The following is a 12,254-nucleotide window of genomic DNA, read 5'->3' as shown; positions in this document are numbered from 1 at the left end:
GCGATCTTGACCGCCGACAAGTCTTTCCCGCTCCCGATCCCTCAGACCGCCTTGTCACTTGCACCGGCATCTACTTTGCTTAACTTTATCAACACGACGCCTTCATAAACCTCCATCTCTTGCCTTGATTGACCTCCACGTGTACTGTTAAGATCATCCTTAACTCCGTCCGACCTCCTTGATCGTCCGACACCAAGTACCCTGCTTAGCCACGATTACCCGCCGTCGATCGTCAAGTTGCATCCATCATCTACACACCATGAGACCAATAAACATGTATCTCCAGAACCATATAACATCATGACATATTAGTCCAAATCGAAATCAAGATGAAAAAGATCAGACGTAACAAAAATGTAAACACCAGATGGTCCGCGTGTTCACCTCAGTGCAATACCGAACCATCCGGTGAGTACAACTCCACTGGAACCCGATTTGCATTCCTCTATGAAAAAATTAGTCCGGTGATCACAAAATCCTAACACCGGATAATCCTGTGAACATCTCAACATTTGCTTCAGAACTGAAAAGCTCATGTGATACTCTCCGGTGTTCACACGCCCATCACTGGACCATCCGATGAGTACATCTTCATTGGAACTTAGTTTTTTAACCTCTCTAAAAATCTTTATCCGATGAAGCCTCCAATGATTACTCGTGCACACACCGGACCATCCGGTGAGGCAACCGCACCAGATTTTCACCTTTGCACCCTTCTCTGGAAAAAAATAATCCGGTGCTCACTCTTACCCACACCGAACCTTCCGACGAATGAATTTATCTCTGCCTCTACGCTGAAAGCTCCGATGTTCACATCTACCACACACCGGACTATCCGGTGAGGTCAAAAACCCTCACACCGGACTATCCGTTGAATGCAAACTTCCTGCACCGAGACACCGATACAAACTCTAATTCTTTTCAACTTTAGTTAGACAAAATTAATATAGTAGTATATAATCATACATATGCTAACCAATAAAAACCACACAAACATCAATTACTCATCACACAAAATAAATTAAAATACAGCTCAACTTGGTTTCTCAGCTTCGAAGAGCAAATTCCGTGGTACCGTGTTCACATTTATCAGGGATTCAGGTGTGGAGGGAGGATTTGTGTGACAAGGCCATTTTATCTTCTCGTCGATCAATGATCGTCATCACCTTTCCCATTGTACGTCCAATCCTCCATCGGTGAAATTCACATTTTTCTACTAGCTTCCTGGCGTGAATTTCATGCAGATCGGTGGCTTCACCTTCGCAAGGGAAAGCAAGGAAGCAGGGAACGTCCATATACCATCTCCGCAAATAAAACCGGAAGCTACTGCAGGCACCAGCAGCGCTGCCTCCTTGCTGTTGATCTTGTGCCAGGCAAAGACTATCAAGCTTCCCACACACATGTCGATAGCGAAGTTTGCGCCGACAAGGAACGGCACAGCCATTGCCATCGGCAGGGGCACGTACTGTCTGTACCTACGTGGCATGAAGCCCTTTGCTATGTTGATGAGCACCGCGAACGAGAAGAAACCAGCAGACAGCTCGAGGCAGTGTTTTGGTAGCGCAGAGAAGCCCTCAACGCCGAGGATAGCCATGTTCCGGTATATCAGCGCATACGGAGCCTTCCAGTATCCATCTGGGTTCCCGATATCAAATGCTCTGTAGAAGAGCAAGAACGTGAGTGGTGCGATGATGCAGCCCATGGCTGTACCGATTACCTGCCCAACAAGCATGGATTTCGGTGATGTCAATGTCAGGTGACCTGTCTTGAAGTCGTGCATCAGATCAGCGGAAACCTGCACTAGCTGCTTCACTATCCCACAACCAACAAGGCCAGCAATGACACCGTCGTCCTTCCCTCCCCAAGCTGCAAAGATGAAGAGAGCAATCTTGCCATAATTGTAGCTCATGTTTATGTCAGTGAGCCCAGTTCCATAGGCATTGGAGAACCCCAGCACAGGAGCAAGTAGATATGCTACGATGACATAGTACCACTTCACCTGTGGGAACATTATTGGTATGACAATTATCGCGATGATGCTTAACAAGGCGTATCCAGTGTATGCCAGCCAGTTTGGGATACTGTCCCGATTGAAGACTTCATCGCGCTGCATATCATCAGTTGCAATTGTATCATCATGTCCCACTGCAATTCACTCAGCGTCAGATAAGATTTTGTAATAAAAGGTGGAGAGAGACGGGAATGGTTGATTTCTCAGTGAACATTTACCTCTCTTAACATGTCTGTGGTTGGATCGTTCATGCAAACTCTTAACAGTGATTACTGTGACTTCGATGAAGTGGTAGAGGCCATCCCCCATGATCAGAGCTACACACAGGAAGGACTGCACCAGGGAACACGGTAAAAAATACTTTGTAAAACTGAATATCATAGACGGCGTGTAGTCTGGTTCGAAACGGAGTAAATAATCAAGCAGACCTTGTAACCAAACAAGCTTGTCATGCTGCTCTCTGGTATATTTGCTGGGTACCAATTTCCCTTTTGTTTGATGATGAGTGGCCACAATATCCCCCAAGAAAGTATAGCACCAAAGAGGGTGGAGAGGTTCACAAGATGTGAGCAGATCATCCCCGCACCAACATATGTGAGGCTAAAATCGAAGAAAAACCTGGCAGCCAAAGAACTAGAGATTTAGGAGATTCTGACATGCCCGATGCATTAGAATGAAGAAACCTTTGTTTCCAAGCCTTTAGACCAAAAATGTACGTTTGTTTCCAAGCCTTTAGACCAAAAGTAGGGAATTGAAGAAATCCACAACTCTCTCCGCCTGTGTAAAACCATTGGAAGAAGCTCCAAAGGAGGCTGATCGCGAAGCACCTCAGGAATTCACGGACTTGCTTCCTGACATGCAAGGTAAAAAAAAATATTCAGGTCATGAATTCATCACGAATAAACTGTTTTGTTTTTTCTGAAAAGTTTGGCAGGAGCTCTACCTGTTCATTCAAGGAGCGAATCAACCGGTAATTAGCAAAAGAGCAATTTGTCTACATGGCACTAATAAAATATAATCTGTTCCGTAGGACATTGTTAATTTTTTGCTTGTCTACAAGACATTGTCTAGTGTCCTACAGACAAAAAGTGAGTGTCCTGCAGACAAGAAATTTTTTAACAGTGTCCAACAAACAAATTCACAGAAAAATAGTGCCCCTAGACCAATTTTCCTTAGCAAGATTGAGTTCAGGTTCATACTTTGCATTCTCTTCTCCTTTAGGTGTATGGAATCCGTTTATAAGAACAGCAGTTGCAGTCCCACTTGGATAAGTCAATTTATAGTCTATGACCAAAGCCTGAAAAATGTTACGCAAATCATCAAGTGCTGACATGTAAATAAAACAAAATGGGAGTTGTTGTGTATATATCTTCAAACCGATAACAGCAGTCTATGCTTTATTTTTCATTTCTCTACATTAACTTCATTCGTTGGTTTAGAGCAGCGGCAAAATGGCATGGTAATTCTATTTAGCAGTTTCGGCCAAAACTGTATTACAGAGCAAGTCCAGAAGCCTACTTAAATAAATAGAGTTTATCCAAACTCAGGGACCTTCAGTAAGCAGTTTCCTCTTGAAAGGACATAAAATCTAATAAGCTTGGCAACCAACTTACAGTGAATTCTACTTGATCTAGTGCAGGTTTGAAATCTTGCATCCCTGTTTCTGAGAGTGTTTGGTGACGCAGTTTTATTGTTAAAAAATGAGAAACCAAGTTAAAATATACCTTGATTTATATGTAATAGGTGATTGTCAAGGTTGTCGATTTGGTTTGTTAAGTTTTGGATTGATTGAGCTTAGCTTGAACATTTTGATTATGTATTAACTGGAGTTGAAGTTGGAGAAATATATTTGCTTGCCTCATAGTGTGTATGTGACGGATGCAACTTGGCGGTCCACGACGGGTGATCGGGGCTAAGCAGGTGCTTGGTGCCGAACGATCAAGAAGGTCAGACGGAGTCAAGGATGATCATAGTTGTATACGTAGAGGTTAATCAAAGCATGAAACAGAGGATGAAAACGGCGTATTGACAAAGTCAAACGAAAGGAATATCGGTGCAAGTAACAATGCGGCCCAATAAATCGGGAGCGGGATAGACTTGCCGGTGGTTATGATAGCAAGATGGAGTACACGTGTCAACATCAGAGCGCTTGCTTAAGGTGTAAGCAAGTGGCGAGTCACGTTTTGAGAAGCGTGTAGAGAGTTTCATGGTTGGACCTTAAAACTGTGAGATGACTGGATGAGTATATGGCACCATCGTGAAGCTTGCGTCGAGACGAAGTTAAGTCGTGAAAGCGCCGCGGCCGTTCGATGAACGGAGCAATAAATGAACCAAAATGCGTTCGATGGTAGGTAGGAGTGGAGAGACAAATATTTTGTTAATAAGCTAGGAAACTTATAAGTCAAGTTTCTTAGACCTATAAATAGAGGGTAGGGCTACGAGAGAGTTTGAGCCAACCACTTGAGCTCCTTATGCCACCCATTTGAGAGCCTAGTGCTAGGATTTTAGAGGAAATGAGAATGAGTGTTTAGACTATATAATATGTGAGAGTTTTTTTTGAAAAAAATCATTGTAATCTACCTAAAATAGGTCTAACCTCGTTGAGTAATGAAGTTTATGTTTTTGCATATACTTGAATTCCCCTCCTTCTAGTCTCTATCCATTGGTAGGTTAGTGCTTAGTATTACCCTTTCCAAATGCCTTGCATTTGAGATGGTGTTAAGGGTAAAATGGTCATTGTACTCTAGTCTAAGGTTTGAGGTGTGTCTTATGTCTTATAATACACACACACACACACACATATATATATATATATATATATGGGGCTGTTCAATATTACTATATATTAGAGCGGCGCAGGTTGTTGGCCAGCCAACGGCTCCACGTCAGTAAAAAAATTTACACCGTTAGATTCTAATCGTGTGGCGCTCCGAGTTTACCTAGTTCTCTGCTTTGCACCGGCTAATGCGCTCCACCTGTCGATTTCTTATTGCCTCACGGAAAAATATTTGTGTCTCGAAGGCTCGAGAACCTCAAAACCTGTCTTGCCATCCTCGATCCTCGCCTCGTCTCCTCCTATTCACTTGCCTATTCTTTTCACCTTCCCTACTGTGCCTCCACTACCTTCCACCCTATTACGGCCATCATCCCCGATCTGTGCTGCCCTTCCCGGCGTTGCGTGGGCAGCCTTGGCGGCGGCCGCCTCCATATCCCCACACAACTCCGCTGCCTCTGCCTCTCCTCTCGTCCCTCGACTTTGTTGCATGGGTGCGGTGTCGCCCTCCTCTCATACCCATGCCATCGCCGCCGCTTCCGCTCTGATCGTCCGGTTGCTTTTCGCTCCGCGACCCGCCCCTCCCGCCGTGGCCCCGCCCCTGCTCGACCCTTAACGAGGCCGCGGTTGAGCCCGCATCGTTCTCCCGGCCACGTCTTGCTCCGCACCCTGTAGGCACCATCCCTTTTCTGCGGCATCCTCCCAAGCGCGTCGCCCCTCCCGTCGGATGAGCGCTATGGAAATATTAGCATCCATCGCCATGCTTATAGATTAATAGTATTGACATTTCAATGATTTTCCTTTTCTTTTGGAGGGCACAGGTAGCTGAACTTTGAGGAATTACTTGCACATGAACTATAATATTACCTCGTTTAGGTCATAATTACATTTTCCGATCCCTTACAACCAACTTCGCTAAACATCATGCTTATTTTATTTCCTACCTATTTTTCTCACTCCTCAATACAAACTAGTCATCACTACATAAAAAAAAAAGTAAAAAGCATAAAAAAAATATCACTAGCGCGCGGGGGCGAGCACAAGCCACTAGTAACTATACATTCATACACTCCTTCCCTCTATCTAACACTGAGAACTAGCAAATCTCTTTTTTTAATGGAGAACTGGGTTCCTTATGTCTTTTATTTTGTTTGACCCGTTTTTGTCTAACCTGTTTTTTCTCCTCTAATTAATGAACTACCAGCTCTTCTGCTATCAGAAAGCGCAAGCAGTAATTGACAATTTACTTCAAAACTGCATGTTATCCTAATGCTCCATTAATTCGAGACAAAAAATTTGGGGAAAGACAAAGACGGCACCTTTCTGAGCGGGAGCAAGCTGAGGAGCCCCACGAAGCTAATCGCGAGGAGGAATCCGGTCATCCACCGGACGCCGGGCTCCTTGTAGCTCCCCGGCGCGTTTCCCGGCGTGCTCACCCCGGCCAGCTCGTACGTCTTCTTGTTTAGCGCTAGTAGCGACGACCCAAACCCACCTGAACAGCACCAAAACCCGATTTTTATATTTGCAGCAACCAGCGACACATGAGTAAATGACGTAATTAAGAAAGACTAAGACTGCCTGATGAAAGGAGAGGGAGGAGGGCGCGCACCGCCGAATCCCATGGTGTAGCACGCGACGGCGCAGGTCTGGACGACGGTGTTCTCCTGGCGGGTGAAGGGTCGGGCCGCGCCGCCGCCGCCGCCGCCGAGGCCGAGGCGGGCGAGCGCGCGAGTCCAGCCGCGGAGCGTGAGGAAGCCGAGCAGCGCGGCGGAGACGTTGAGCGTGGGGATGATGCCCGTGGTGAGCGCCAGCTTCAGGATGATGACGGTGTAGACGAAGCCGATGAGCAGCGCCGCCACAAGGCCGCGCACAGTCACCTGGTCCCGCCACGTCGGCACCGGCGCGCGCTCCTCTTCCTCTTTGCGCGCGGGGTCCAACTCCACGTCCTCGGCGTCGACGCACTTCTCGATCTCGGGCCCCGCGCCCCGCGCGGGAGCTGCTTCCATGGAGATCAGGTGGATGGAGCGGAGGGCTGGCGGGGCGGAAGAACTTGCCATGGCTGCGCCCGCCTCTTTGTACAATGAGAGAGACCTGGCTTGGTGAAGGGGGGTTCGCACACCAAGAAGGCTTAGGTCGTGACTCAAGAGTCAGGCGCAAGTGACACAGCCACACAGTCCAAAGCGGCATACCAGCTAGGCGGTCGGCAACATCCTACATGCCGTGCCGTGGATTCCAATCATGCCAAATTCCTATCAATATCATCAAGACATGTAAATATCATCAAGCCAATCAAACCAAATTCCCATAAATTTCTTCAACCACGCTAGAGTGAGCACCGACTTTACCAAAAGCTCACATCTTCATCAACAACTTGGTCAAGACACTACCGGACTTGGTTAGTCGCTGCAGTGGCGACGGTCTTCCAGTCGATTCAGCATCTCGTTAGGATTGGAAAGAGTTTGTTAGGGCGTTTGGAACCTCACGAGATTAGATTGTCCACCGTAAGGCGCCAGAACCCTTTATTTATATGGCGCTGCTCGACTCGGGACCGCAACCATGTGTTGGTTGCGCCTCCGATCGTGGCGCGTACGGGACTCCCCATATCTCGGTCTCGTTAGTTAGGATTCATCAACCGAGATCAATTCCAACATTCTCCCCTTTGATCGTAAGGCTATCATCATAAGTCCACTCTCAATGAAATAGCACACCAAGGCAAAAGATTATAGCGGCTCATTAAATGCCACTGAAACTCAAAAACTTATAGTACACTATTTCATTTTAAAATGGAAATTCGTTATTCCTAATGGGAGTTGGTTTGCATTATGGTCATCTTATTCAGAATCATAGGCTTTCCAATAACCCCATACCGGCAACATGATCACGAAAAATATGGGGTGGTAAACCTTTAATGAGCGGATCCGCAAGCATTGACTTAGTACTTATATACTTAATCCTGGATTCTATCTTTCACAACATAATACTTAATGTCGATTTGTTTGGCAGCACCACTCGACTTGTTGTTACTCGTATAGAAAACTACAGATTGATTGTCGCAGTATAACATAAGTAGTTTTGAAATACTGTCGACCACTCTTAATCCCGGGATAAAATTCTTTAGCCATACAGCCTGCCCGGTAGCCTCATAACATGCCACAAACTCAGCTTGCATCGTTGAAGATGCTGTAAGTGTCTGTTTGGAGTTTTTCCACGAGATAGCTCATCCAGCGAGGGTAAAGATATGACCTGACGTGAATTTCTTAGTGTCTACACACCCCGCAAAGTCTGCATCCGAATAACCAACGACTTCAAGGTTATCGGATTATCTAAATTTGAGCATGTAGTTTTTAGTGCCTTGCAAATAGTGAAGGACTTTCTTAACGGCTTTCTAGTGGTCCGGTCCTGGATTTGACTGATATCTGTCAAGCATCCCGGTCACAAAAGCTAAGTCAGGGCGTGTACATACTTGAGCATACATAATACTTCCAACAGCCCAAACTTATCGCCCTTAACAATAGGAGCAGACGTGGCAGAGCACTTATGCATATTGTATTTCTTCAGTACTCTGTCAATGTATGCCTTTTAAGACAAACCTAATACCTTTTGGACCGATCTCGGTGAATTTCAATGCCAAGAATATAAGAGGCTTCACCGAGATCCTTCATATCGAAATTGGAGGAAAGAAATCTCTTGGTCTCAAACAACATATCCTTATCACTGCTAGCCAATAAGATATCATCCACATAAAGAACTAAGATGGTGAATTTTCCCCCTTTAAACTTTACATAATGCAGTTATCAACTTCATTTTCTTTAAAACCAAAATTTTTAATAACTTTATCAAACTTGAGATACCACTGCCTAGACGCTTGCTTTAGACCATAAATTGATTTCTTAAGGCGACATCCCAAATATTCCTTGCCTTTCATGACAAAACTTTCCGGCTGAGCCATGTAAATTTTTTCTTCCAAGTCACCATTAAGGAATGCCGTCTTTACATCCATCTGATGCAGCTTTAAATCATAATGCACCGTGAGCGCCATAATTATTCTAAAAGAATCTTTACTTGATACAGGAGAGAAGGTTTCATTATAATCGATTCCTTCTCTTTGCGAGAAGCCTTTAGCTACAAGCCTTGCTTTGAACCTTTCAATGTTCCCATTAGAGTCATGTTTGGTTTTGTAGACCCATTTACAGCCTACTGTTTTGGCTTCGTCAGGGATTTCTACCAGGTCCCACACATCATTATCGCTCATAGACTTTAATTCATCATTCATGGCATTAAGCCACTCAGACGAATGATCACTTATCATGACCTCTTTATGTGAGTTGGGATCTTCTGTCTTACCTATGCCATTAACATCTTCATTCATATAAACAACATAATCGTTCGAGATGGCAGGTCTCCTCTCACGATGTGATCTCCTGATCGGTTCATTATGCACTTGTCGGTGTATCAGGAACCAGGGGTCACTGAGTCTCGAGGCCCGGCCAGCCATCCGCCACATGGCGCCATTCCACGAGGTCCCTCCTAAAGGATGAGAAAAGCTCAAGTCCCGGGAGAAGGTGCTCGGGGCCACAGTCAGTGGTCCCCGGGCACCCCAGTTCCCCGATGATCCACAGAGCATAAAGTACCAGGAAGAAAGTGCTCGGGGAGGTGCCCGGTCACCCCTGAGCACCCTAGTCCCCCGACGATCAGAAGAGCTAAGTTCCGGGAGAGAGTGCTCGGGACTGCGTGCGGCAGCTCCCGAGCGCTCGGTTCCCCGAGGATCCGTGTAAAAGTGCTCGGGAGAGAGTGCTCGGGGCTACACGTGGCAGCCCCTGAGCACTCGATTCCCCGAAGGATCATGCAAGAGTGCTCGAGAGAGAGTGCTCGGGGAGGTGAACAGTACCCCCGAGCACCCGGTACCCCGAGGATAAGGATAGGCATTCTCGGGAGAGAGTGCTCGGGGAGGTGAACAGTACCCCCGAGCACTCGGTGCCCCGACGACCCAGAAAGGCCCCCGAGGGGCCCGCCGATGAGGTGTCCACCAGTCAGAGGTCCGAGGCCACATTTAATGAGCGTGCGTGGTCTGACATCTCCAACTTCTCCCGCCGCGGTGTCAGTTCCTGCCATGTTTTGGCAAAGAGGCGTGGGGCTATTAATTGCACGGGTCACATCCCGTATCATCCGGCTTGCCTTGGGATAACATCGTGAGGATCAAGGTGTTCCGTCTGCCGCCCTGCTGTGGCAGAGGAACAAGACAGGGTGGGCACGCCGGGTTGCCCTGCGGTTGCCCGGTGGGCCCTCTCCACGGCGCCCGTTGCCAGGGCGTTTATGGTGACAGGTGACCGGGCGTGCGGCGTTTTTTCCACCCCCGGTCACTTCACCCAGAAGAAATGATGATGTCTTTCCCAGTCATGGCGTCTTGGAACTTGTGCCCCCTCCTTCCCGTTTGGGACATGTTGCAGCCGGCGAGTACTTAAAAGAGCCGGTGGCACAGAGGAGAGGGCAGGCATCCAGGCATCAAAGAATCGAAGAGATAGATCCAGAGCCAGACCAACCAGAAAACAACACAACGCACAAAGCACAACGTCAACAAAGAAGAACGAGAGACACTGTGAGCTAGGTTGAGTACAGTTTCAACCGAAGAATTAGGAGCCTCAAGCTCTTAGTTAGGCCAATATTCTTGTAACCAGCAACATCCTTGAGGGACTTCCTCAGGACAGTTATTGCATCCATACAGGAGTAGGGTATTACGCCCCCGTGCGGCCCGAACCTGTCTAAACTCTGGTGCATTTACTTCTTTTTGCACTAGGTCATCATCCCCACCACCGGCCGTTGCATTCATTCCATTTATTTCTCCGACGAACTTATTCAGGATCATCCCCCCGGCCGAATCTCTAAAAAGGGGTCTCTCGGGATCCCTGCGACAGGAGTTAATCCTCCGACAGCACTGCAAGACCAGAACTGGGTACTGCAGGGGACTGCTGAGGCTCATCGTTAGGTGTATCGTTAGGAATTTCAGAGACCTCAACAGGGGGTGCATTGACATTAGTTTCTACTGAAGGTGCAACCACCTGGGGTACAGGGATGTAGGCTCTTGGATCAGCGGTATAGGAACATAAACTCGCTTTTCTTCAAGATCAACTTCCCTCAGCTCCAGATCCCTGTTCTCAAGAAATACAGCGTGTCTTGTTTCTACGAACTTAGTGATCCTATCTGGATAGTAAAAGCGATACCCCTTTGATCTTTCAGGATACCTGATAAAGTGGCAACTAACTGTCTTTGGATCTAATTTCCCAATATGTGGATTAAAGACTTTAGCTTCAGCTGCACAATCCCACACGTGTAAATACTTTAAAGAGGGTTTTCTTCCAGTCCATAATTCATAAGGTGTTTTTGGAACTGATTACTGGGAACCCGATTAAGAATGTGTGCGGCTGTCTTAAGTGCCTCCATCCACAGTCCAACTGCTAAACTAGAATAGCTGAGCATACTTCGCACCATGTCCATAAGCGTGCGGTTGCGTCGCTCAGCTACCCCGTTTTGCTGAGGTTCACCAGGTGTAGAATATTGGGCTAATATGCCATTTTCCTGAAGGAATCTGGCAAAAGGACCAGGGATTTGCCCATATGGGGCATGCCTTCCATAATATTCTCCCCCGAGATCCGATCTCACTACTTTAATCTTCAGGTTGTGCTGATTTTCTACTTCAGCCTTAAATATCTTAAATTTATCGAGAGACTCAGATCGATCTTTAATGGGGTAGGTATAGCCGTAACGGGAGAAATCATCAGTGAAGGTAATGAAAGAATCAAAACAGTCAACTGATGTCACAGGAAAAGGACCACATATGTCCGTGTGAATTAATTCTAATAATCCAGTGCTTCGAGTGACCCCTTTCTTTATTTGCTTAATGTATTTTCCTTTAATACAATCTATGCAATGGTCAGAGTCGGAGAAGTCTAAGGGTTGGAGAATCTCTTCCTTAATGCTTCATTCTCCCCCTCGAAATGTAGTCTAGATGACAATGGCACAATTTCGAAGAAGTCTCATTAATTATACTTCTCTTTCTCTTATGGCTTATATCATAGACATTTATCGTCACAGAGGATTCATTGGGAGGAAGCATATAAAGTTTGTCTTGTCGGATGGCAAGACCAATAACATCTGAATTAAATTTAAGAATGCATTTATTGTCTCCAAAATTACAATGAAAACTATCATCATCTAACATCGAAACATAAATGAGATTCCTCCTCATGGAAGGAACATAAACTACATTATTCAGTCTAAGAGTGAAGCCACTATCAAGAACTAATGGAAGGGATCCGACAGCTTCAACTTTAGTTTCCTTCCCATTGGCCACTCTAAGACTTCGCTCCCTCTTTCCTAATGTTCTCGTGGTAAGGAATCCCTGTAAGGAGTTGGTAACGTGCATAGTGGCACCTGAGTTAATCCACCATAAATTAAGGAAAAAATCAACATCGC

At 46.2% G+C, this 12,254-nt stretch overlaps 1 protein-coding gene across 4 annotated transcripts; it reads right to left on the bottom strand.

The window, feature by feature from the left end:
- Nucleotides 1-887: 887 nt before the first annotated feature.
- Nucleotides 888-6,939, bottom strand: LOC133921651 (metal-nicotianamine transporter YSL2-like). Of its 4 annotated transcripts, XM_062366622.1 has the most exons (9): nt 6,394-6,939; nt 6,104-6,276; nt 3,211-3,308; nt 2,728-2,862; nt 2,440-2,629; nt 2,230-2,344; nt 2,000-2,145; nt 1,796-1,866; nt 1,582-1,717 (listed from the first exon to the last, which is right to left on the bottom strand). In XM_062366622.1, exons 1-8 carry the CDS (start codon nt 6,839-6,841, stop codon nt 1,813-1,815), a joined length of 1,359 nt encoding a protein of 452 aa, XP_062222606.1. In that variant the 5' UTR covers nt 6,842-6,939; the 3' UTR covers nt 1,582-1,717; nt 1,796-1,812. The 4 variants fall into 4 exon arrangements, with proteins under 4 accessions (XP_062222603.1, XP_062222602.1, XP_062222606.1 ...); XM_062366619.1 differs by having other exon boundaries at nt 888-1,717; nt 1,796-2,145; XM_062366621.1 differs by lacking the exon at nt 1,582-1,717 and having other exon boundaries at nt 1,782-1,866.
- Nucleotides 6,940-12,254: the final 5,315 nt, after the last annotated feature.

Source organism: Phragmites australis, chromosome 6, assembly GCF_958298935.1.
Source record: "Phragmites australis chromosome 6, lpPhrAust1.1, whole genome shotgun sequence".
Taxonomy (NCBI): domain Eukaryota; kingdom Viridiplantae; phylum Streptophyta; class Magnoliopsida; order Poales; family Poaceae; genus Phragmites; species Phragmites australis.
The sequence above is the reverse complement of the archived record's forward strand: the minus strand, read 5'-3'. Positions and strand labels throughout refer to the sequence as shown.

Coding starts and splice junctions, on each gene's coding strand:
- LOC133921651 (XM_062366618.1), bottom strand. CDS start 6,841: ATGGCAAGTTCTTCCGCCCCGCCAGCCCTCCGCTCCATCCACCTGATC. Junction 2,630..2,727: donor CTAAAGGCTTGGAAACAAAC/GTACATTTTTGG, acceptor TTTGGCTGCCAG/GTTTTTCTTCGATTTTAGCC. Junction 2,146..2,229: donor CCACAGACATGTTAAGAGAG/GTAAATGTTCAC, acceptor AGTGAATTGCAG/TGGGACATGATGATACAATT.